The sequence below is a fragment of the Hipposideros armiger genome, unplaced genomic scaffold (genome assembly GCF_001890085.2).
Source record: "Hipposideros armiger isolate ML-2016 unplaced genomic scaffold, ASM189008v1 scaffold_61, whole genome shotgun sequence".
In the NCBI taxonomy this organism is placed as follows: Eukaryota; Metazoa; Chordata; class Mammalia; order Chiroptera; family Hipposideridae; genus Hipposideros; species Hipposideros armiger.
This window is the reverse complement of record NW_017731411.1, coordinates 4,530,809-4,552,337: the sequence shown is the minus strand read 5'-3', so window position 1 is coordinate 4,552,337 and position 21,529 is coordinate 4,530,809. Positions and strand designations below refer to the sequence as shown.

Genomic DNA, 21,529 nt, shown 5'->3' with positions numbered 1-21,529 from the left:
GTAACACAACGGTATTTGTATAATGTGTTGTGCTAGATGTCACTAGGCGCTATTAATTTTTCAGCTCCATTATAATCTTATGGGACCACCATTGTGTATTAGGTCCATCATTGAGCATGTTGACTGAAAAATAATATTGACTATGTGTTTCATTGTCAAAAAGGATTTATTTGGGGAAAAAGTAAAAGGTTGCAATCTGTGCATGCAGACATGACAAGCCACGTGCACACACTGCTCAGTGTGCCAAGGTGGAGAAGTGTATATAGAGAAGGGAAAAGGAAGTTAAGGGGAGCGACAGTTGTAACCATAGAGCTTTATTGTAAGCATAGAGTTCTTCCTTTAGGGTACTCACAATGACATAGAATGGCCTAGCTCCTAGCTCCTAGCTCTTCTCACAGACCCATGTTCGTTTAAAGTTTCAGTCATAATCTTTTATTTATTTTTTAAAAGATTTTTATTAAAATATAGCTAACATACAATGTTATATTAGTTTCAGGTGTACATCATAGTTATTCAACAGTACCCACCTGGCACTACACAGAGTTATATTACCACATTATTGATTATATTCCCTATGCCAAAGAAGTGATCACCATGATAAGTCCAGCAGCCATCTGACACTGTATCACGCTATCACTATATTATTGACTATATTTCCTATGTTGTATATTACATCCCCAAGACTTATTTGTTTTATATCTGGAACTTTGAATCTCTTATTCTTCTTTATCTTTCCCTCCCTTTTTAATTTTTCAATTAGAGTTGACATTCAATATTATTTTATATTAGTTTCAGGTGTACAGCATAGTGGTTAGACATTTATATAATTTAGGAAGTGATCCCTCTGACTAGTACCCACCTGGCACTATACATACTTATTAACATATTATTGATTATATTCCCTATACTTTACCTCCCCATGACTATTTTGTAACTATCAATTGTATTTCTTAATACCTTCACCTTTTTCACCCTACCCCCAACCTCCTCCCATCTGTCATCCTGATAGATTTAGTACCCATCTGACACCATACATAGTAATTACAATATTATTGATTATATTCCTTATGCTATACCCTACATCCCCACGATGACTGTGTAACAACCATTTGTTTTTCTTAATCCCTTTCTCCTTTTCACCTTCCTCTACCCCCTTCCCATCTGGCAGCCATCAAAGTGTTCTCTGTATCTATGAGTTTGTTTCTGTTTCATTTGTTTGTTGATTTTGTTCTTTAAATCCACTTATATATGAAATCATATGACATTTATATTTCACTGTCTGACTTAGTACACTCAGCACAATACCCTCTAGGCCCATCCATGTTATCACAGGTGGCAAGATTTCGTTCTTTTTTTGTGGCTGAGTAATATTCCATTATATATATATGCACCACCTCTTCTTTATCCATTCATACATTCAGGGATGCCCAGGTCACCTTCATAACTTGGTTTATGTAAATAATGCTGCAATGAACACATGGATGAGCATGACCCCTCGAAGTAGCATTTTGAGTTTGTTCAGATAAACCAAAAAGTTGGATTACTAGGTCCTTCTTTTTCTCTTCTTATAGTCTGTTTTAAAGTCTATTTTCTCTGGTATAAGTATTGCTACTCCAGCTTTTTTGTTTGTTTGTTTGTTTGTTTCCATTTTCATGAAATATCTTTTTCCATCCCTTTACTTTCAGTCTCTGTGTGTCTTTCATTCTGAAGTGAGTCACTCATAGGCAGGATATGTAAGGGTCTTGTTTCCTTATCCATTCAGCCACCGTATCTTTTGATTGAAACATTTAATCCATTTCCATTGAAAGTAATTGTTGATAGGTATGTAGTTATTGCCATTTTATTATTCAAATTTCATTTATTTAACTATTTTTCATCTTAAAGAAATCCCTCTAATACTACTTGTAATATTGGTTTGGTGGTGATGAACTCCTTTAGCTTTTTCTTGTCTGCGAAGCTCTTTATCTGCCCTTCGATTCTAAATATAGCTTTGCTGGGTAGAGTAATCTTGGTTGTAAGTCCTTGGTTTTTGTTTTTTTTGAAGATCTTTTATTGGGGAATTGGGGGAAGGAAACAGTGCTGGGGAATCGGGGGAAGGAGAACAGACAAGTTGCTGTCATTTTGTTCTTCATTGTAGTTGTGGAGGACGTTGCTTCACTGGCCCATGTTGGTATTATTATTGCACTCTTCCCGGGTGAGGCAGATCGGTCGCCAGCCTCTGGATGGCCGCTCACGGCGGCTCTTGGCAGCTCACACCAGCTGTCAGCTGCTCACGCTGGCCGCCAGCCACACACGGTAGCTTATGGCAGCCTACTGCAGCAGGGGCTGCAGCCTACGCCGTCGCTGGCAACTCATGGCAGCTCAGTTCCAGGTCGAGCTGTTGTTCACCATCTTAGGTGTAGAGGGCAGTGTCACTGGCCCCCATGTGGGATCCGAACTGGGGCCCTGCTGTTCTTAACCAACACGCCACTTAGCTGGCCCTGTAAGTCCTTGGTTTTAATCATGTGTAAGATTTTGTGCCAATCCTTTCTGGCCTGCAAAGTTTCCGTTGAGAAATCAGCTGATAGTCTTATGGGAGCTCCCTTGTAGGTAACGAACTGCTTTTTTCCTGCTGTTTTTAAGATTTTCTCTTTGCAGTTTGGGGAATATAATTAATAATGTTGTAAATATTTTGTAGGGTATCAGATAGACACATGTCTTGTTAGGGAAACCACTTCATGGACGGTGTAGAGGCTTGACCACTGCACTGTACACCTGAAGCTGATGTTGAATAATATTGTATGTCAACTATAATGCAATATATATATGATCACAGGATGTGGGGAATGGAGTCAATGGAATTGTCATAGATATGTATGATATTGGGGGGTTGGGGATGGGGAGGGAGCTTGTCACTTTGTGAGGGGTGAAAAGTATAACTATTGCATTGTTTTGTACATGTGAAGCTAATAAAAAAAAAGATTTTCTCTTTGTCTTTAACCTTTGGCACTTTAATTATGACGTGTCTTGGTGTTGGCCTGTTTAGGTTCATCTTGTTTGGGATTCTCTGTCCTTCCTGGGCTTGTATAATTATTTTCCTCACCAGGTCAGGAGAGTTTTCTGTCATTATTTCTTCAAATAAGTTTTCAGTTCCTTGCTCTCTCTCTTCTCCTTCCCCTATAATGTGAATGTTTGTACACTTGAGGCTGTCCTAGAGGCCCCTTAAACTTTCCTCAATTTTTTTGGTTCTTTTTTTTTTTTTTTTTTTTTTTTTTTTTTTGCTGGCCTGATTGGGTGTTTCTTATCATCTAAATCACTGAATTTGATCCTCTGCTTCATCTAACCTGTTGATTCCTTGTAATGTATTCTTCATTTCTGTTATTGTATTCTTTATTTCTGACTGGTTCTTTTTAATGTTTTCTGTCTCCATTTTTATATTTCCTATCTCTTTGTTGAAGTTCTCTCTGAGATCATTGAGCATCTTTATAACTAGTGTTTGGAACTATGTCTGGTAGATTACTTGTCTCCATTTTGTTTAGTTCATTTTCTGGAGCTCTGTTCTGTTCTTTTATTTAGGACATGTTTATTTTTCTCCCCATTTTGGCTGCTTCCCTGTGTTTGTTTGTAGGTATTAGGTAAGACTGCTATGTCTCCAAGTCTCAGTAGAGTTGCCTTATGTAGTAGGTGTGCTGTGGGGTTCAATGGCGCAATCTTCCTGGTCACTTGAACTGCACACTCCATGTGTGTCCCTTGTGTGGGTTTGTGTGCCTTCCTATTGTAGTTGAGCCTTGGTTGCTATTTGCACCTCAGTGGGAGGGATTGACCCTCAAGCTCATTGGTTGTGAGGACTGGCCTTGACTACATTTAAAGAGTTGTTGTACAGTGGCTGATCCTACAGAGCAGAATCTGCCTCAGCAGGACTCTGGTGTCTGCCCAATCTGCCCCTTGGGTGTGTCATCCTTGGAGGTGACTGGGTGATACTCAAGCTCATTTTGAATCTGGCCAGCAATAGCCCTCTCACTGGTTTAAGCTGAGATATTAGGGCCTTGCGAAGTTTCCAGGAAAACAGAGACCCCGGGTTGGAGGCCCTCTGCAGAGGTTGTACACACATCACCCTTGCCCGGGTGGGCTCTTGCAGGTGAGCACCACCACTGAGTGCCAGAGAGGTCTCCTGGGCTGGGCACCTACTCCTCAGCATCCTTAGCGTCATGCAGGCACAGCTGACTAGTCGTATCTCATGTCACTTGCTCTGCTCTGTCTGCAGGTGAGACTGGGAAGGTCTCTGGCTTCCACCATGGGAGGTGCAAGTTCATTAGGCAGAGAATTCTCCAAACGTAGGACGATGCATCCATGGTATGGAAAAACCAAATTGAATGGATGACATGAATTCTCCATAGCCTACCCCTTTACTTACTTAACTTCCTCAAGCACACTTCTTCCATGCTTAAACTTACAAACAACGGAACCCACTAGCAAAACAAGAGGTGTTTCTCAAAGAAAATAGTTACTTGTGAGAAGAATTCATGGCTTTGCTCCAAAACTTGGGGCTTTCTGCCATTCTCTGGCCATGTTGCTCACATATTTATTTATTGCTTGCTAGAGCTCCCCTCTCGCTGAGTGCTTTGAGGACAGGGATCTTGTTCATCTCTATAGCTTCAGTACGTAGAACCTGGCACATCAAGGTGCCCATAAATGTTAAGTTAATGAATTGTGCCCATGGTGGCCCTCTAACGTTGAATACGGCTGAGCTATGTGTCTAGTAGGACACTGCAGAAATGACAGCGTGTGACTTTCAAACCTCAGTTCCCATGGCTAACTGCCTCATTTTGGAGCTGTTGCCAATTTCAGATTCTAGAAAGGAGGAATCTCACTGGCTCATCTTATCTGTTTGTACCAAGACATAAGTTGTCAGGAAGCCTATGAATTGGAGGTTCTGAGAGGAGATGTCAGCCCATGTTAGTCAACTAGAAGGGGCTATGGCATCCCCTGTGGTTGGCATGTCTAGTACAATGGGGGCACATTTTACCTGAGGATTGGATTCTAAGATATCTATGTAAGAATTTATTCCATATAGTCAGGGTTCCTCATGAAAATCCCTACATTACCCATAAATTTCTCTACCATATAGTACCATCTATCAAAATTTCAGTTCAGCCAATTTTCCTTTCCAAGTGGGAACAGGTGGCTGTTTCTTTGGCTGAGCAGCAGATGAATTAGTTGGTTTGCCTTATGGATCTTGTATGAAAAACACATATCTTCCAGCATTAGAGTCACACTCCTCACAATGAGATGCTCAGAATATAAGAGGCATGTTGGACCCTAAACCCACAGAGAACCACAGGTCCCCATCACATCTTCCACACCAAGTAGAAAGGGAGACGGCATCTACGGCAGTGTTTAAATGGTCCTCTTCTCCCTCCCCTCCTTCTCTCTTTCCTCTCTTTCCTCCATTTTGAACACATATATACTGCAAGGTTTAGTGATTTTTAAAAATCCACTTGTTCTTACTGGATTGAGAAATGAATTGCAAGGAATTCTGCATATAAGAGGAAGAAATTAAACTGATCCCAGTGAGAAAGCTCTGAGCAAAAAAGTAAAAACAGAAAGCAGTGCAATTATGTCAATAATCCTATTCTCTGCAAAGATCTCTCACATGAAATGAAAGAAGATTTTAGGAAACAGCTATTCCTTATTCTTAGGGCGATTAGACAAGGACAGTGCAGGGGAACCAGGTACCCTGTCACATTAGCTTGTCACTGGAAGATGTGATTAATAGGATTATAGGAGATTGGATTATTAAACAGAAGACAGAAAAGAGGAACCTAGGACCACCTGGGAGGGGACCTACTGCAGTTCAAGTTCAGCCACAGCCCGTGCCCCATTTGGGGCTACCAGCATGAGCCACAAAGAAATCCAGAGATGCCTACTGCTTATGTTGTGCTTGGAAGTGCCTTGAGAGGCCAAGCCAAGAACCAAGGCCAGCTGCCCCTAGTGCTGGGCTTATAGTTGCTCAGCCAGAGGTACAGGACATGCTCAAGCCAGATGCTGCTTGTCTGGGTTCCAGAAACCTTTGAGAGACCCTAGGAAAGTCTGAAGCATGAGCCAAGGCAGGCGATTTTTATGAAAAAGCCACTGAAAGAGGCTTGGATGTGCCCACAAGTTGGGTAGGGTGGGGTCTCGAATCACCCGGGCGTGGTGAATGAATGGTGTTAGCCAGCTTGATGGAAACTCACATATGGTGGTGGCCTGTGTCTGCACACTGGGAAGAGGGAAGGTTCAACAAATAAACAATGGCTTTCACCAGCGTCAACATCTGGGCGAAAGCTGCCTCTCCAGTCCCCATTCTGTAGATAGATAACTCAGTTGCCTACCATATGTCCCTGTCACCTGTCCAGCTGCTGCCCCAGTGCTGGAGCTCAGAGCCAGTGGTTCTGTTGGTTGTTAAGTCCTTGTGTGGCTCCTTTAAGAGGAGCAGCTGGAACTCTAGCCACCCTCCATCTTACTCAGCCACAATCTCCAATGGTTTTCACAACCAGGAGTTATGGGGACTTCTCCCCCTTGGCACTGTAACCCCGGATTGGGGAAGGGCTGGGACCCTTTGCTTCTCTGGGGGAACCTCCCCAGCTGAGATATTCCTCCCAATTTTTAATGATCACTTGTGGGTATGGAACTAGCCTGTTCCACGTCTCTGTCCCTTTTACCAATCTCGAGATGTTTCTTCTGTATGTCCTTAGTTTTAGGGCTTTGGTTCAGCAAGATTCTGTGCAATTCTCTTTGATAGTTGTTTTGTAGTTTGGTTGTAATTTTGATGTGGTCGTGAGAGAAGGTAATAACAGCATTTACCTACTCTGCCATCTTGATTGGAAATCTCAGTCATAATCTTTACCAACCAAAATGTTATTATGTGGCACATGACTGTATTCCCACCCTTGAACTGGGCACTCGCCCTAAGAAAATCCCATCCTCCACCCAATTAAGAAATATGTTCCATGCAGTATGATTTGTAATATCAAAACCTGGGAAGCCACCCAAAGGCCTGAACATAGAGGAGACCGAGCACATTTTCAGGTGAAGCCATGAAAAACAGTTTATTTGTGACCTGCCGGGAGACAGGGCACAGTGGAATGGAAATACCAGTCCATGGAATGGATTCTGTGACACAACTGATTGTAATGGTTTATGTGCATAAAGGTTTAAAGGACAATTACCTGAGAAGATTTGGAAGTGATGCTGAGTTTACAAATAAAAAAGGACCCCATGACCTTTAAAATTATATAAATTCACAAAGAAACACCAAGCTCCACTGAATGAAACCCCAGAGAATATCTGTCAGGGTGATTGACAATGCCTAAATGATGCCCTTTCCCCTTGTACAGGCCTATGGGGATCCATTGACTCTAACTTTAGGTTCTACAGAACTGGGGTTTTCATATCAACCTTTTTTAATTTACACTCCATCCCATCAGCTTCTTCAGTGTCCCCTGTTTTCTGTCTTGTTTTGGTTTACTTTTGCAATACATTCTAAAAGCATCCCTTCTGCTAAGTAGCAGGAGGCCCTGTTAGAGATTAAGTCACACTTGGTTTCTGTAGTAGTGAGAGAGGTTCCTGGGTCATGGTTTGGAAGTTGATGCAGGGAAGGTATGCCCTCCACCCCTACACACACACAAGGTTAGGAGCAGGCCTTTCATATTTTGAGGATCTGGGCCTATCAGCAGAGTTGAAAATTGTCTTTACCCAGATGTGGATTCAGGGAAAGAAAGAGGGCTGTCATCTGAACCATCAGGGATGGGGGCCCAATCAAATACCAATATTGAAAATTTGGTCTGGCTACAGCTCTGGCAGATGGGCTGTGTGTGAGCTGACGGAGGTGAGGACTAGAAGCCATGTCACTGGGAACCCAAGAAAGATGGAGTATTGCCTGAGCTCAGAACAGAGGATTCTGTTGCCCTTGAAGGACTGTGAGAGCCTGCATCCTAGCAGTAGCAGCAGCAGCAGCAGTGAAGCCTTAGGCACCTGTTTCCTGTCCTCAGGAGTGGGAGTCAGAGAATCCCCTTCTTGGGCCACATAAACCTCCCAGCAGAGAAGGGCTTTCCCTAGATGTACTGGACTGCCTGGGTCTGGCAGGAGATTGGGGTGGGGGAAGTGGTGGTGGTGAGGGTATGGTTTTAAATTAACTGAAGGAAATAAGTTAAGTGTCCAGATGTACAGCTCAAGCATTGCAGAGCAATTCATTATGGTTCCTGGAACTATGAGAAAGAATGGCTCAGTGTTTCAGAAGCTGAATTTGCCCTCATATCTGAGCCTTCATAGAATTCAAGAATTAAAGATGCTCTGCAGACTGGTAACGTTTCACCCTAAGATTCCAGATCCCACTCACCTTGTTGGATGATCTCATTTCTGCCTCAGCTGCTCCTGTCTGTAGAATTTCTTGCTGGCTATTGGAGGCTGTATTCTCTCCAACCCTTACTAGGAATCTGGGATGACAAAGGGTTTGTCTTAGAAGGCAGCCTCTGAAATTTTCAAAGAAAATATACATGGGATCTATGGCATGAGAATCTAAAGTGAAAAATGTAAAGATATAAAGAAATTTAAAAAGCTAAGAACTTCACAAAAACATTCTGATTACAAATGAACTTTTTAATATTTTTCAAGAAGCCCACCAGAAATCACACTTTTGTTTGTGAAATCTGGCAATGCTCACTAAAAGCCGTGTTTCTTTACTTCTAGCTGGAGTTGATTCAGAAAGGTTAGAGGTGCCCCAGGAGCTGCACCCCTCTCCTTTGACTGTGATGGCTGGCATTCATATGTAACTCTTTGTTTTCTGTCTCTTCCCAGTTCTTGGCCCAGTTGATGGTGTTTCTCATCAATTTTATAAGCTCTGTGTTCTGTGGCCACCTGGGGAAGCTGGAATTGGATGCCGTCACACTTGCAATTGCAGTACGTATAGGACTTTTAAACACGGATTTATCCATCTGTATTAGTTTACTCTTACTGGAATTACCACAGTTTAGTGGCTTAAACAACACAAATGTATTATCTTACAGTGCCGGAAGTCAGAGTCTGATATGAATTTCACTGAGCTAAAATCAAGGTGTTGGGAGGGCTGCAATCTTAGTTCTCCTTTGTCACTTAACCTCACATATTCCCGTGTTCTGGGGGTTAGAACAGGAACATCTTTGAGGGGCTATTATTCTGTCTACCAGATCAGATAATTTGTAATCCATGCAGATCTGGCTCACATTCTTGGTCCCACACCTGGAAGAAAGGAATTGGAAAAAAGGGGTTAAACTCTTACTTTAGGAAAAACTGTGACTCCCCCTCCCCCCACCTCCATGACTTGTCTGTCTCACTAAGAGTCCTAATCCAGAAATTAAACTTGAAGATGAAATCCTGTATCCTAATAGCTGAACCCCAAATCCGGAAGAACCCCAAATAAATCCTCTCTGTATCACACTTCCAAAACTAGAGACTTATGTCATTGACTTCTGCCAGGGGTTAACTGGCTCTGCATGGCCAAAGGGCCCTGCCAACTCATTTGGTTCTGTTAGCTAGGTGTTTCTAGAAAAAATGGATTCAGCGGCTTTCAGCAGGTGTGTTCCTGTTCTCCTCAGCCTCCCCAGCTCCCCTTTGCTCCTGCTCTGACAAGGCACACATTCACCTTACCTGCCTGCTACCTCCAGGCATTTGAGTTGTTATCTCTCAACTGTGCAAGACTATTCTGAATGAGTCCCCAGGTATATACAGATTATTTTGCTTTTAGGAGGCAACATGGACAAACCCAGGCTTGATTATTTCTTTTGGTTTTTTATGTTTGGAAATTTGAGGGGAGACAGAAATGCACTCAGCTAGCCTCCAACAGATTCTCCTTGGCCAAAGAAGTGCAAGAAAGCTGGAGCTTCTAGACTGCACCCCCTGTGGGCTGTTGTCCCTGAGTACATCCTGCAGACTCAGGTGGAGGTAGCAGGTTCCATAACAGACAGGGAGAGCATCAGATGTCCTGCCATGCCACTCCCTGATTTTCGGGATGATGCCCTGGGCTCTTCAAAGCTCCAAGAATCCTAGGGTTGCTGATTTCCTTTAGGAAGGATTTATGTTCCTCTGACACTGAAGAACAAAATCTTAAGATTTATAACAGAAAAAGGCTAGGTAATGACCCATGGCCTATATTTTTCTTCCCTCTCTAAATGTGTGCAAGCTGGCTCAATCAATTTATGTAGGGCCTCCATCCATGCAGATAATAGAGTTGATTAAGTTGACTGTTAGGGTTGGCAGAGGCACCCTGTAGGCTCTGATCAGTGCAGGGAATTTGCCTTCCTATCTTTCTTCAACTCTGAGTGGCCTCTCCTTTGCATTTATTTCCAGGTTATCAATGTCACTGGTATCTCAGTGGGATTTGGCCTATCTTCTGCTTGTGACACCCTCATGTCTCAGGTAAATGAAAGCCCCAGGTCACTCTCACAGTGACCCTGAATATCTCTCGAGTGTAGTTGGAAGAACCCCACTGGCAGGTAGAGTCGTGTACACAAAGGGAGAAAATAAACAGCAAATCTTGCAGCATTTTGTCAGCCATCAATTCCAGTTCTCTTTGCCTGCTTTCTTTGAAATGTGGCTGGATGTCTCTCAGGCTTGTGGAGTAGTGTTTATCTTCATGACTGCCTTATACTACATTTTTACCAAATAGGGGACATTTTTGTAAAAGTCCCTTCTATCATTTTCCACACCATTGCATTTGGTATGTTCCCATGGTTCTCAAACTTTAGTATGCATCAGTCAACTAAGGGCTTGTTAAAACACAGTGGGCCCTACCCAGAGGCATGTTGGTAAATGCTGAATGACCAGGTCTTGGGTGGGGAAGTGTTATGTAAAATTTCCCAGGGCTGAAAGATGAAAGAGAGGCTGACAACTCCCTCATTACATCAAGTGTTATATTAAGGGAACTTACAAAGGAAGCACATCTTGGGTGTTGGCAAGACGACATGGATATCCTCCATATCACATGGCAGGCGTTAAGCGGTTATATATGACAGGGCAGGATGGATAGGGATATTGGGGTATGACCCACCCCAGGTAAGGGGAAAACACTTTACATGCTTGTCCAAGGCAGGACAATGGCCTGTTTTAGGAACCAAAACAAACCAGCAGCTATGGGACATGGGGAAGGGGTCGATCAGATAGTCTCTCAGGGAATTTAGGGCAAATAGTCTCTTATCTGTCCAAGATCTAGCTGGTGGGTCTGGCAGTGATCAGGCAGCAGTGACATCATGAAGTAGCCTCTCCTCCACATTCTACCCCTTGTGACCAGCTTTCACCATCTCACGTGCCCCCTCTTTCACGAGGTGCCATGAGTGATCAGTGAGGGGCTTCATTAGCAGGGTGGTAGCTCACTTAGTTGCCAATTGAGCACATTAGGAACATAGTCCACAGCAACAATATAGACGCATGCAAGAAAAAGAAAAAATTAAAAGAAGGACTTCAACGGTTAGTAACAATTTTTTCCATCGTGTCCCTTGGGATCTGAACTAGTCAGTATGCTAGGTCACTTAGAGTTGGGGGTGGGTCACTTAGGGCACTTACTTGAATTTTCATGTGTTAACAAAGAAGAAATATTAGCAGATTCATTCGGTATAAAAAAACAGAGCATTCAGTTTGGGTGCCTCCCCTCCCCTACCTCCCTCCACCCCCCATAACCACTGGATGCCATAGGAACAGCAGAAGTCTGAGGTAAGAAAGACAAATATTGAGTAGGGACTTGAATTGGGAACATTCTTCTATGAGAATTACACTCGAACCCTGGTATTTGGATGTTAATGTGGTCCCAGCCTTGGTAATCTGGCCAGGCTGTGTAAACCATATATATTGGCCAGGGGAGGTGATGCTCTCTGGTGTAAGAAGGAGTAGGAGGGAGACTATGCCAGACCAGGACCCCTATAATCGCCCCTTTTTCAATGGATCATGTACCAGTCCACGCATAGTGTGTCTCCATGGGTCCCAACTGCATTAGGATGACAGGGACCCACAGGAGACTGAGCAGCTCTTCCCCATCCAGGGACGTGAAGTAACTGACCCACCTGGCAGAACATCCCATTGCGGTTTCCAGTCAATCATCTCTGTTCCAGGGACAATAGGGCTTGGTGCCCTCATTATCATGGCCCACTGGTCCATGGCAATCATTGGCACTGTTGCTGTGTCCTTTGTTTTACACACCTTTACTGTATTGGGTGCCTCAGTCTGAGTTCCTAACCTGGCATATGGGACAATGGGCCCCCACACATTGGTTATTGAAGTGTATTAAATAACACAACTGGCCAACATATATTTTCCAGCTAGTAATTTTATCTGCTGCTTAAAGACATCATTTTTCTCTTCTACCATTTTTCTGTTCTGTTATAGGGGAGGTGAAACCTCCATTCAATATCATGTTCTGCACTTCTTGTATATCACGTCCTCTGAAACGTGACCGCCAGTCACTATCTATTTGATGGAGGTACCCATACATAATATTTAGCTTTTCTCGTCCCTTTATGGTAGCAGCCTGATTAGCCCACCAACATGGGAAGGCCTGAGTTAAGCCAGAGGCAGTGTTGACACATACCAGAGCATATTTGGAGCTCTCACTCAAGTAAACAGGGCCTGTGTAGTCAAGTTTCCGGTCCCTCACCAGTTGGAGGCTTTGGTGAACAGCTAGACTCGAACCAGGGCCTTTGCTAACTCCACAGCCACTGCCCTTAGCTTAAGCTCCAGCATCTCCTCCTTAGCTATGTGCCATCTGACTTGGAGACTAGGGGTCCATTTTCCCAGTGTATCCAGTCTGCAGTGTCCACTGATGGGTCAGTTGCTAAGTGGGTATTTTTGACAAGGCATCTGCTTCCTGATTACCTGGAGGTATAGATGCCTGTGGGCAGGGACTTGGAAAACAAGATCTGTCTCTGGCTTTTGCAACTGAGCTGAATATCTTTCCACATCTCTTGTCCCCATAAAGGTTTGCTCATCATCACTCACCCCCCTGCCTCCCACTGTCCAAGCCACAGAGCCAATCCTTTTACATTGACCCAACTGTCAGTACACAGGGTCAGTGGCCAAGGTTCATGCATGATTACCAACCACACCACTCTTAACTCAGGACATTGGCTACTGTGATCTGTTCCTGTTTCCCTTCAGATAGTGTCAGTGGACAGCTGAATGGCTGGCCACCCAGGTACGCAGAATGCCCTGGCTAGACCCATCGATGGCTCTACTTGAACGTGACTAGAGCCATCAGGCTCCAGCCAGAATTTCCCTTGTTCTTTTTTTGTAGGGACTGACACAGGGATAGGAGCAAGAGCATTTGGAGGGTCTGTATATTCAAAAGGGCCCAATAGTTGCTGCATCTCTAGAGACAGGGCTATTTTATAGGGTGCTACTCTGCTGTAATAGGCATGCTATGTAGTCAGTGCAAGAGTCTGAACCGTAGCAGAGCTCCTTGTTGTAGACAACAAGGGGTGGTTGTCTAGCCACCCCTTGATGGGATGGGACATTCTTGCTGTAATTGGCTGTTCTATCGGAGTCTATCTGATCTCTGTCCCCTTTCACAGTTGGGACCAAACTCCAAGGGGCACTCTTCCCTTTTGCTGTTTTTGCCATAATGCCCATCCCACACCTTCCACAGTAACTGAAACATCTAATTTAGATGGCAGCCCCACCTGTGAGATTCCAGAAGGTTCAATCTGTTTGACCAGCATTTTTGCTTTCTCAAAGGCAGCCTGTTGTTCTGTTCCCCAGTCCCATATATGTCCCTTTTTAAGTAGGTGATATAATGGGTGAGGACATTGTGCTAAATGGGGTATAAAAGTTCAGCAATACTCCAAAATTCCCATAGAAGACTATACCTCTTTTATATTTTTTGGTATGAGGTAGGCTTGTACTTTGTCTGTGACAGCCTTGGGGACAATGCAGGCCTTACCCAACCATATGAATCCCAAAAATGTTATTGCGATGCCCAGACCTTGAATTTTCTGTGGAGTCACTGCCCATCCTCTCTGCTGTAGGTGGTTCAGCAAAGTCTGCAAGGTTTTCTGCAGCAGAGGCAAATATTCCCAGGTTAACATTGTGTCATCAATATAATAAGTGCATTTCACAAAGGTTGGGAAGGAAAATAGTGACAGGTCTCAAGCCACTATCCCATGGCATATGGGGCTATGTGAATAGCCTTGAGAGAGCACTTGGAAGGTATATCCCAAGTGAGAAACACATTTTTAAACAGTTTCTTTGTTACTGTGAGGGCATTAGCCTTGCAGTAGGGGAAAGCTTCAACCCATTCAGAAAATACACAGCAACGAGAACATATTGATAACCCATACTAAGTGGCAGTGGAAAGAAGTCCAGCTTAAAGGCACTATGATGTATGAAGGAATGCAAAAAATGAAAAATGGGGTTTGCCAGGGAACAGAGAAGAAGGAAGCAGCTGTCTTGGGTTTCCCATAGCTCCGACTACTCGTTTAATTTACAGCCATTGTTTACCCATCTTAATTTCTCCAATTCAGGAGCAGACTGTTGCCATGTTTACAAGGACTTCTGGATGGCAAAAACCTGGCAATGAGGACTCATTATTGCAGAAACAGAATGGACTTCATCCACATATGCCACAATCTGACATTCAGATTTAGTCCTTTTAGTGTGCACCTCAATTTTGATGACAGACATCTTATGTGAGGACATCTCAGGATTCTCAAGAATTTCACACAATTTCTGGAACTCTTATAACATATACAAATACAAAATAAAGATGGCTCAATGTTATCTTTTTGATACTGTTTCCCGTGTAATTTCAACACATCAAATAAGTCTAATTAGTTTAATATTTCTTTTATAAAGCCATTTCAAGAAAAAGACTACATATCAAGAGTAAGCTGACACAAAATTAAATTCATGTAGTTGATTAATTCAGCTTAACCACACAAAATTTCTTTTCTCAAAATTACTTTTCACAAACCTCCTATAACTTTCATTTTTAAAATTCAGATTTTGTCCTGTTTTTCCTCTTTCCTATTCTGAAACAACCAGCCTCACTTTAGGACAAAATTCCTTTTCCTCAAAAATATATTTCCATACCTTATACTTTCTTTAACTGAAACCATATATTATTTTCCTTTCATTTAATCAGAATTCTTAACCTCTAGATATAATTCAAAAACATGTCTTTTTTACGTAAGCCGAGAAACTGAAAATAGCTTTTATTTATTAAATATTAATCTTAGATCACATGAATTTGAAAAGCATTTGGGTTAGTTTCTATGTTTCTGAGAATTTTAGAGTAGCTAATCCTTACAAGTGCTTGTTTGTTTTTTAAGCCAATTAAACATAGCTCATTTACAAATTAGCAATACTATCAGAGGGAGAAAATGCTCCATATCTACAACACATATGTATAGACACACATGAACATATAAACTGACACAAGCAGAGACCTGGTGACCTCTATAAAAGAAGCGGGATCTGTTCAAAGGACCTTTCCTTCCCCCCACCTTTATCATCCAGTCCCATGCTAAAGGGGTTGTGGACATTCTAATATCTTTTTCTAGTTTCAGTTCATCCTCTAATTTCCTCACTCTGGCTTCTGCCTCTAGCTGGGTGTCAGTGGCCAGCCAAACTGCCCGTTAGAGGGGCAAGGCCACAGCTGCAGCCATGTGCTTTCCTTCCTTGCCACAGTGTGTAATGTACATTTCTTCAAACAAAAGCACAAGATCAGCTGGCATTTTCAGGGCATCCCCATACTCACATGACAGTCCACACAAATCCAGCATATGGGCCACTTGAAGGTCACGGCCAACCCAGGATTTCCCCTGTGGATACCTTTTTCCCAAAGCCCATTTCTTGGGTCTCCTGGCTAGCTCACCAATTATTACATGTGAAATTTCCCAGGGCTGAGAGACCAAAGAAAGAGGCTGACAACTCCATAATTACATCAAGTTTATTAAGGGAACTTACAAATGAGGTGCATCTTGGGCAGTAGCAAGATGACATGGCAGTGTCATCACACCACATGGCAGTTGCTAAGAAGTTATATAGGACAGGGCAAGATCGGGGTACTGGGGTATGACCCACCCCAGATAAGGGGGAAATACCCTGCATGCTTACCTGGGGCATGGGGAGGGGTCAATCAGACAGTCTTTGAGGGGATTTTCAGGAAGCAATCTCTTTCTAGCCAGGATCTAGCTGGCAGGTCAGGCAGCAGTCAGGCAGTGGTCACATCATGGCATAGTTTCTCCTCCACAGGAAGGGAAACGTTCTGACTTGTACTGTGAGCTGATTCCAGTGGTGTAAGTAACTCCCTCTGTAGCTAATATCAGGCTACCACACATGTCATTAAGCAGGGACCTGAGAAGAGACATGCACAGTTTGGCTTTGGTAAGCCAATAGCAGCTGGCTCCAGCATGCCACTGGCGCTACCTCCCCCCTGCCCCCCACCCCCCGAGTTTCTGCCTAGTAGGTCTAGGGTGAGGCACATGATATTGCATTTCTAACAAGTTTCCAGGTGATGCAACCCTGACTAAACATTAGAATCACATGAGGACTTTTAAAAATTCTTGATACTTGGGTTCTGCCCTGGACTAGTTAAATCCAGATTATCTTTAGTGGGACTCTAGCATCAATGTTTTAAAATTGTTCCCAGGTGATTCTAATGGACAGCCAAGTTTAAGAACTACTAACTCTCAAAGAATGTGGCAAAGTCTCTAGGGCCATTTGTCTCTTTAAGAGGAAAAATGGAAGGCCTTTGTGGGAGTAATGGGGTGCCATTTCTGTGCTAATGGATTTGTTTTGACTGTGTGCACCCAGACATATGGTAGCCCTAACAAGAAGTACATGGGGGTCATCCTGCAGAGGAGCTTGCTGGTGCTGCTTCTCTGCTGCTTCCCCTGCTGGGCGCTCTTCCTCAACACTGAGCAGATCCTGCTGCTTTTCAGGCAAGACCCAGATGTGTCCAGGTAAGATGGGCCATGCCATGGTGGGATTGGGTCTATCCCAGCACAAAAATGCTCCAATCCAGGTTCAGCCTTTGGGAATTACAAAGGGCAGGGACAAGGCCACACACCAAGAGGGGTTTAAACTCACCTCAGCTAACTTCTACCAGGCCTTAGAGCTTTCCACACCTGGTATCTAAGAACTAGACCCTCTCCTTGTCTGGGTTACTTCAAGGGTAAATAGTGTTGAGTGAAAATGGATTTGCAAATATCCGCCATGTGAGACTGTTGTTTATTCATGGTTTTGTGATTATTGACCCTGGTTGATATAAAAAGCACCTCGGTGCTTTTAAAACCCACCCCTGCCTGGCCCCCCTTCCCTCCCAGCATTCTGGTTTAAATGGTCTGGGGTCCAGCCTGGGCATCAGTGTATTTCAAATGTCCCCTATATGATTCTAATGTCCCACCAGGTTTAAGACCCGCTTTTTTAGCCAGTAAAAATTTATTTTAAAAGTCATTGTCAAAGCAGTTATGAAGCCAGGGGACACTTGGCAGTGTTGGGAGACAGTTTTGGTTATCAGAACTGGTATTGGGGTGTCACTAATCACAGAAGCCAGAGATGCTATAAACCATCTTAGGATACAGGATAGCTCCCCACAGCAGAGAATTACCCAATTATGCTGCCAAGTTTGAAAAATTGTGTTTTAGACTTAAAGACATGGAGGAACCAAGAGAGATAATTTGAGTTATAAGATGGCAAGCTCTACTGTAAATTTTCACATTTGCTCTAGTAGTTTAAACCCACTAATTTAGAAAGAGCCATGAATGTGAAAGGCAGTTATAGCAATTTATCCTGCCTTCCTTTCCCTTGAAATGAAGACCTCCATCACTTTTTTTTTCTTTTCATTGTATAGGCTTACCCATACCTATGTCATGATCTTCATTCCAGCTCTTCCTGTAAGTTTTCAAGGGTTAAGAGGTTCCTTTCTTTCTTTCTTTCTTTTTTTTTTTCTCTAGCACCATCCATTTTCAGGGCTAGTTGATTCTGCAGGTGAGTTGTTATACACTCCTCAGTGGATTCTGACTTCCATGGCCACCGTCCGGTTCCTTTCTTGAGGTTCACTGGTGAAACGCAGATGAGATACCCATGACCTCAATGGATTCCCACTTGTGACATTGGCTCATTTAAGGAAGTGCAGTTTTAATTATGCCCATGAAAGATGCAAAGCTTCATCTCTCAAGAAACACCAAGGTTAAGGCAACTCCAACAGGCCACTGCCCTGAGCTCGTATAGCTGGAGGGACCTCCAGGATCATCCACGGGGAGAACTTCAAACTGTTTTTTGTATAGGGGTAAATTCTTTCCCATCTCAGAACACCTGAGGGCCTCATTCTGAACCTTTAGACATTTTTTGCTTGCTGAATGCGGTCACACAGAAACACAGAGTGTGTTGATGTTTGACGCAGTCATGCATGGTCAGTGAAAATCTAAGCTAATTTTATTCAGTTGGACAGAGTAGCTGTATAGTTATGCACCGCGTAATGATGTTTTGGTCAATTATGGACAGATCGTATCTAAGACGGTGGTTCCATAAGAGTTTAATGGAGCTTGTGAGGGAGGAACAAACTTTCCTCTACACTCAAAGTTCTTCTGGCTGGACTAATAATCAAATAGACATAGGACAGATTAGCAAGAGAAAATAACCAAATTTCATACATACACATGTATGGAAACCCCACATACATGCGAGAGTCAGAGACCCCACATGTAGAAGAGGTTCAGAGATAGAAAGGGGGTCATTGCCAGATGACAAGAAGAGCAGATGTTTAGTATTGATAAATAAGTTTTCTCTGCCATATGGGTGGGTCAAAAAGGTTATCACTGATAATCTCTTATTAAGGGCAAGACCCCTTAATTCAAGTTTTTCTAGGTAGTTAAAGGGAGGGGCAGAAGTCTCTCTTGAGCCTGAGCCTAAAATTGCCTTTAGCTCAAGACAATCTGTCTTGAGGCACTGAGGCACATCTTTGTGTGGTTCAGTCTGAACTCCCAGAGTTCCCTCCTCTGAAACTTGCCTTGACATTTGGCTTCCAAAGTCCATCTTAATCCCTTAAAGCTTTCTGGTCATATCTGAGTCCATGCATGCTCTTCTCTAACATGACATTCCAGTCAAACCTTGGTGATAAAACCAGTTTCTAATTATGTCCTGTTATAAAGAGGACAAATTCTTATTGGATTTATGCAAATAAACATATTGCCATGAAAATAAAAATACTCACTCATTGAGTTTCCAAATTCTGGAGGAATCAGGTACAGAGAAAAAAGATAAACATTTCAATTCTGCTTACAGAGGTGTAATTTACCAAACTGCTGTAAGTCATATTTAGCTTCAGAGAAAGAGAAAAAAATTCCTTATATCTAGAAAAGCAAAGATTTAAAAAATCAGCAATATTTAAAATAAAAAGTCATAAAATTGTAATCCTATTCATCAGTTCATTCAGTTCTGTGGAATTAAACTTGTTCTGCATGAATCCAGTTTTTCCATTAGTTCTCTCAACCTTGCGTGATAATTAAGGGTGATAGGGTCAGTGATAATTCCAAGAAGTTTGCAAGGCTGTCTGTCCATCAAGGTTCATATAATTTGCTCATTGAAATGGATGCCTTGATCACTACAGACTGTGGAAGGTAAACCTCAAGTGGAAAACACATTTTCTAGTACTTCCTTTGTCACATGAGGGCATCAGCCTTGTGGCAGGGGGAAGCTTCAACCCATCCAGAAAACACATACAACAAGCAAAGCATATTGATAACCCAAACTAAGTGGCAGTCGAATGAAGTCTAGCTTAAATGCACTAGGAAGGATGAAGGAATGCAAACAACAACAACAACAAAATGCCAGGGAGCCTGAAAGAACCTAGCAGCCCTTTGGGGTTTCCCATAGCACTGACTACTCATTTAATTTACAGCCATTGTTTTCCCATCTTAATTTCTCTGATTCAGAAGCAGATTATTGCCAAGTTACAAGAACATCAGGATGGCAAAAGTCTGGCAGTGAGGGGTAATTTTTGTAAAAACAGAATGGACTTCATCCACATATGCCACAATCTGATATTCAGGTTCAGTCATTTTAGTATGTCCCTTAATTTTAACATCAGGTATCTTATGTCAGGACATCTCAGATTTCCAGCAATATATTTCTGGAAACATATTTCCAGATATATATTTCCACATATATTTCTGGAACATTTATAACATATATAAACACAACAGAAAGAAGACTCAATGTTATTATTATTTTTTTAAACTTTTTTTTTTTTAAGATTTTTATTGGGGAATTGGGGGGATGGGAACAGTGCTGGGGAATTGAGGGAAGGGGAACAGACAAGTTGCTGTCCTTTTGTTCTTCAGTCTAGTTGTGGAGGATGTTGCTTCACTGGCCCAAGTTGGCACCATCATTGCGCTCTTCCTGGGCGAGGCAAATCAGTCACCGGCTTCTGGACAGCTGCTCACTGCGGCTGCTGGCTGCTCACACTGGCTGCTCTCGCTGGCTGCTGGCTACATATGGTAGCCCATGGCAACCCACTGCCACAGGGGCTGCAGCCTACGCCGTCGCCAGTGACTCACGGCCCCCCAGCTCCAGGTTGAGCTGTTGTTCAACATCTTAGCTGTAGAGGGCAGTGTCACTGGCCCTCATATGTGGGATCCGAACTGGGGCCCTCTGGCGTCCCAAGCCAGTTCTTAACCATTGTGCCACTCGGCTGGCCGCAATGTTATTTATTTGACATTGTTTCCCATGTAATTTCAGCACACCAAAAATAAGCCTAATTAATTTAAATTTCTCTTTGGTAGAGAGAGAAAACTAACTTTTTGAGGTGTTCCAAAGGCCCTTCTGAAATACCTCAAAGTTATTCTCAGGTCAAAGTTGTATTTATAATTTAAAGTTTGGGAAGTTTGTCAAAATATATCAAGAGGTTTAGATATTTGGCTAAATAGGTCGTATGTCATTATGAAGCAATACTGAATTATCCACTTAACCAAAGTGAAAATAGAAGATTTTAAACACAAATACAGAATTTTACATAATTATTAGCAGAACTTAGTTCTTACTAATGAGGAAATTCAGTTTTCTTAAGTAATCAAGGACCTGGTAAAGGCAATGTAAACCACAGAACATTATTTTGAAAAAGCAGAATCTTTGCTTTTTAGGTAGAAAACTTTTTCACAATATCAGTAGCAGGCCAACAGTGCTTTTAGCAGAAAGAGAAAACCAAACTCTAATTTTGCATCACCTTACTTTTGATATTTAAATTTACTTACTTAATTAAATTTATTTCAATCTTATTCAGCTTGACCTCATGTAAAATTTTCTTTTTCTCAAGATACCTTTTTCCCAAACCTTCTACAACTTTCCTTTTTACAATCAGATTTTTGTCCTGTTTTTCCTCTTTCCCATTCTGAAACAACCAGCCTTACTTTAGGACAAAATTAATTTTCTTTCCTTCAAAAATATGTCTCCATATCTCACATATTTTCATTTTAAACTAAAACATCTCCTATTTTCTTTATATATACAGTTGTTTTCCCTATTATTGGTAATTTCTGTAGCTTTAATTACA

The 21,529-nt window shown here is 42.5% G+C and overlaps 1 protein-coding gene and 1 long non-coding RNA gene across 5 annotated transcripts in view; one reads left to right on the top strand and one right to left on the bottom strand.

Annotated features, from left to right (window-relative positions):
• The window catches only part of SLC47A1 (solute carrier family 47 member 1), a 52,175-nt gene that overhangs the window by 4,786 nt on the left and 25,860 nt on the right, over positions 1 to 21,529 (top strand). For all 3 annotated transcript variants that reach the window (XM_019641557.1, XM_019641558.1, XM_019641555.1), the window contains exons 2-5: positions 8,815 to 8,916; positions 10,342 to 10,410; positions 16,792 to 16,940; positions 17,831 to 17,873. In XM_019641557.1, coding sequence (XP_019497102.1) covers positions 8,815 to 8,916; positions 10,342 to 10,410; positions 16,792 to 16,940; positions 17,831 to 17,873 — 363 coding nt within the window. The remainder of the gene's footprint in view (positions 1 to 8,814; positions 8,917 to 10,341; positions 10,411 to 16,791; positions 16,941 to 17,830; positions 17,874 to 21,529) is intronic.
• LOC109382211 (uncharacterized) lies at positions 8,910 to 16,454 on the bottom strand. 2 transcript variants are annotated; one of them, XR_002123899.1, is made up of 3 exons: positions 16,093 to 16,454; positions 13,919 to 14,030; positions 8,910 to 9,234 (listed from the first exon to the last, which is right to left on the bottom strand). It is a non-coding gene; the product is annotated as an uncharacterized LOC109382211 (long non-coding RNA). The 2 variants fall into 2 exon arrangements; XR_002123898.1 differs by having other exon boundaries at positions 13,961 to 14,030.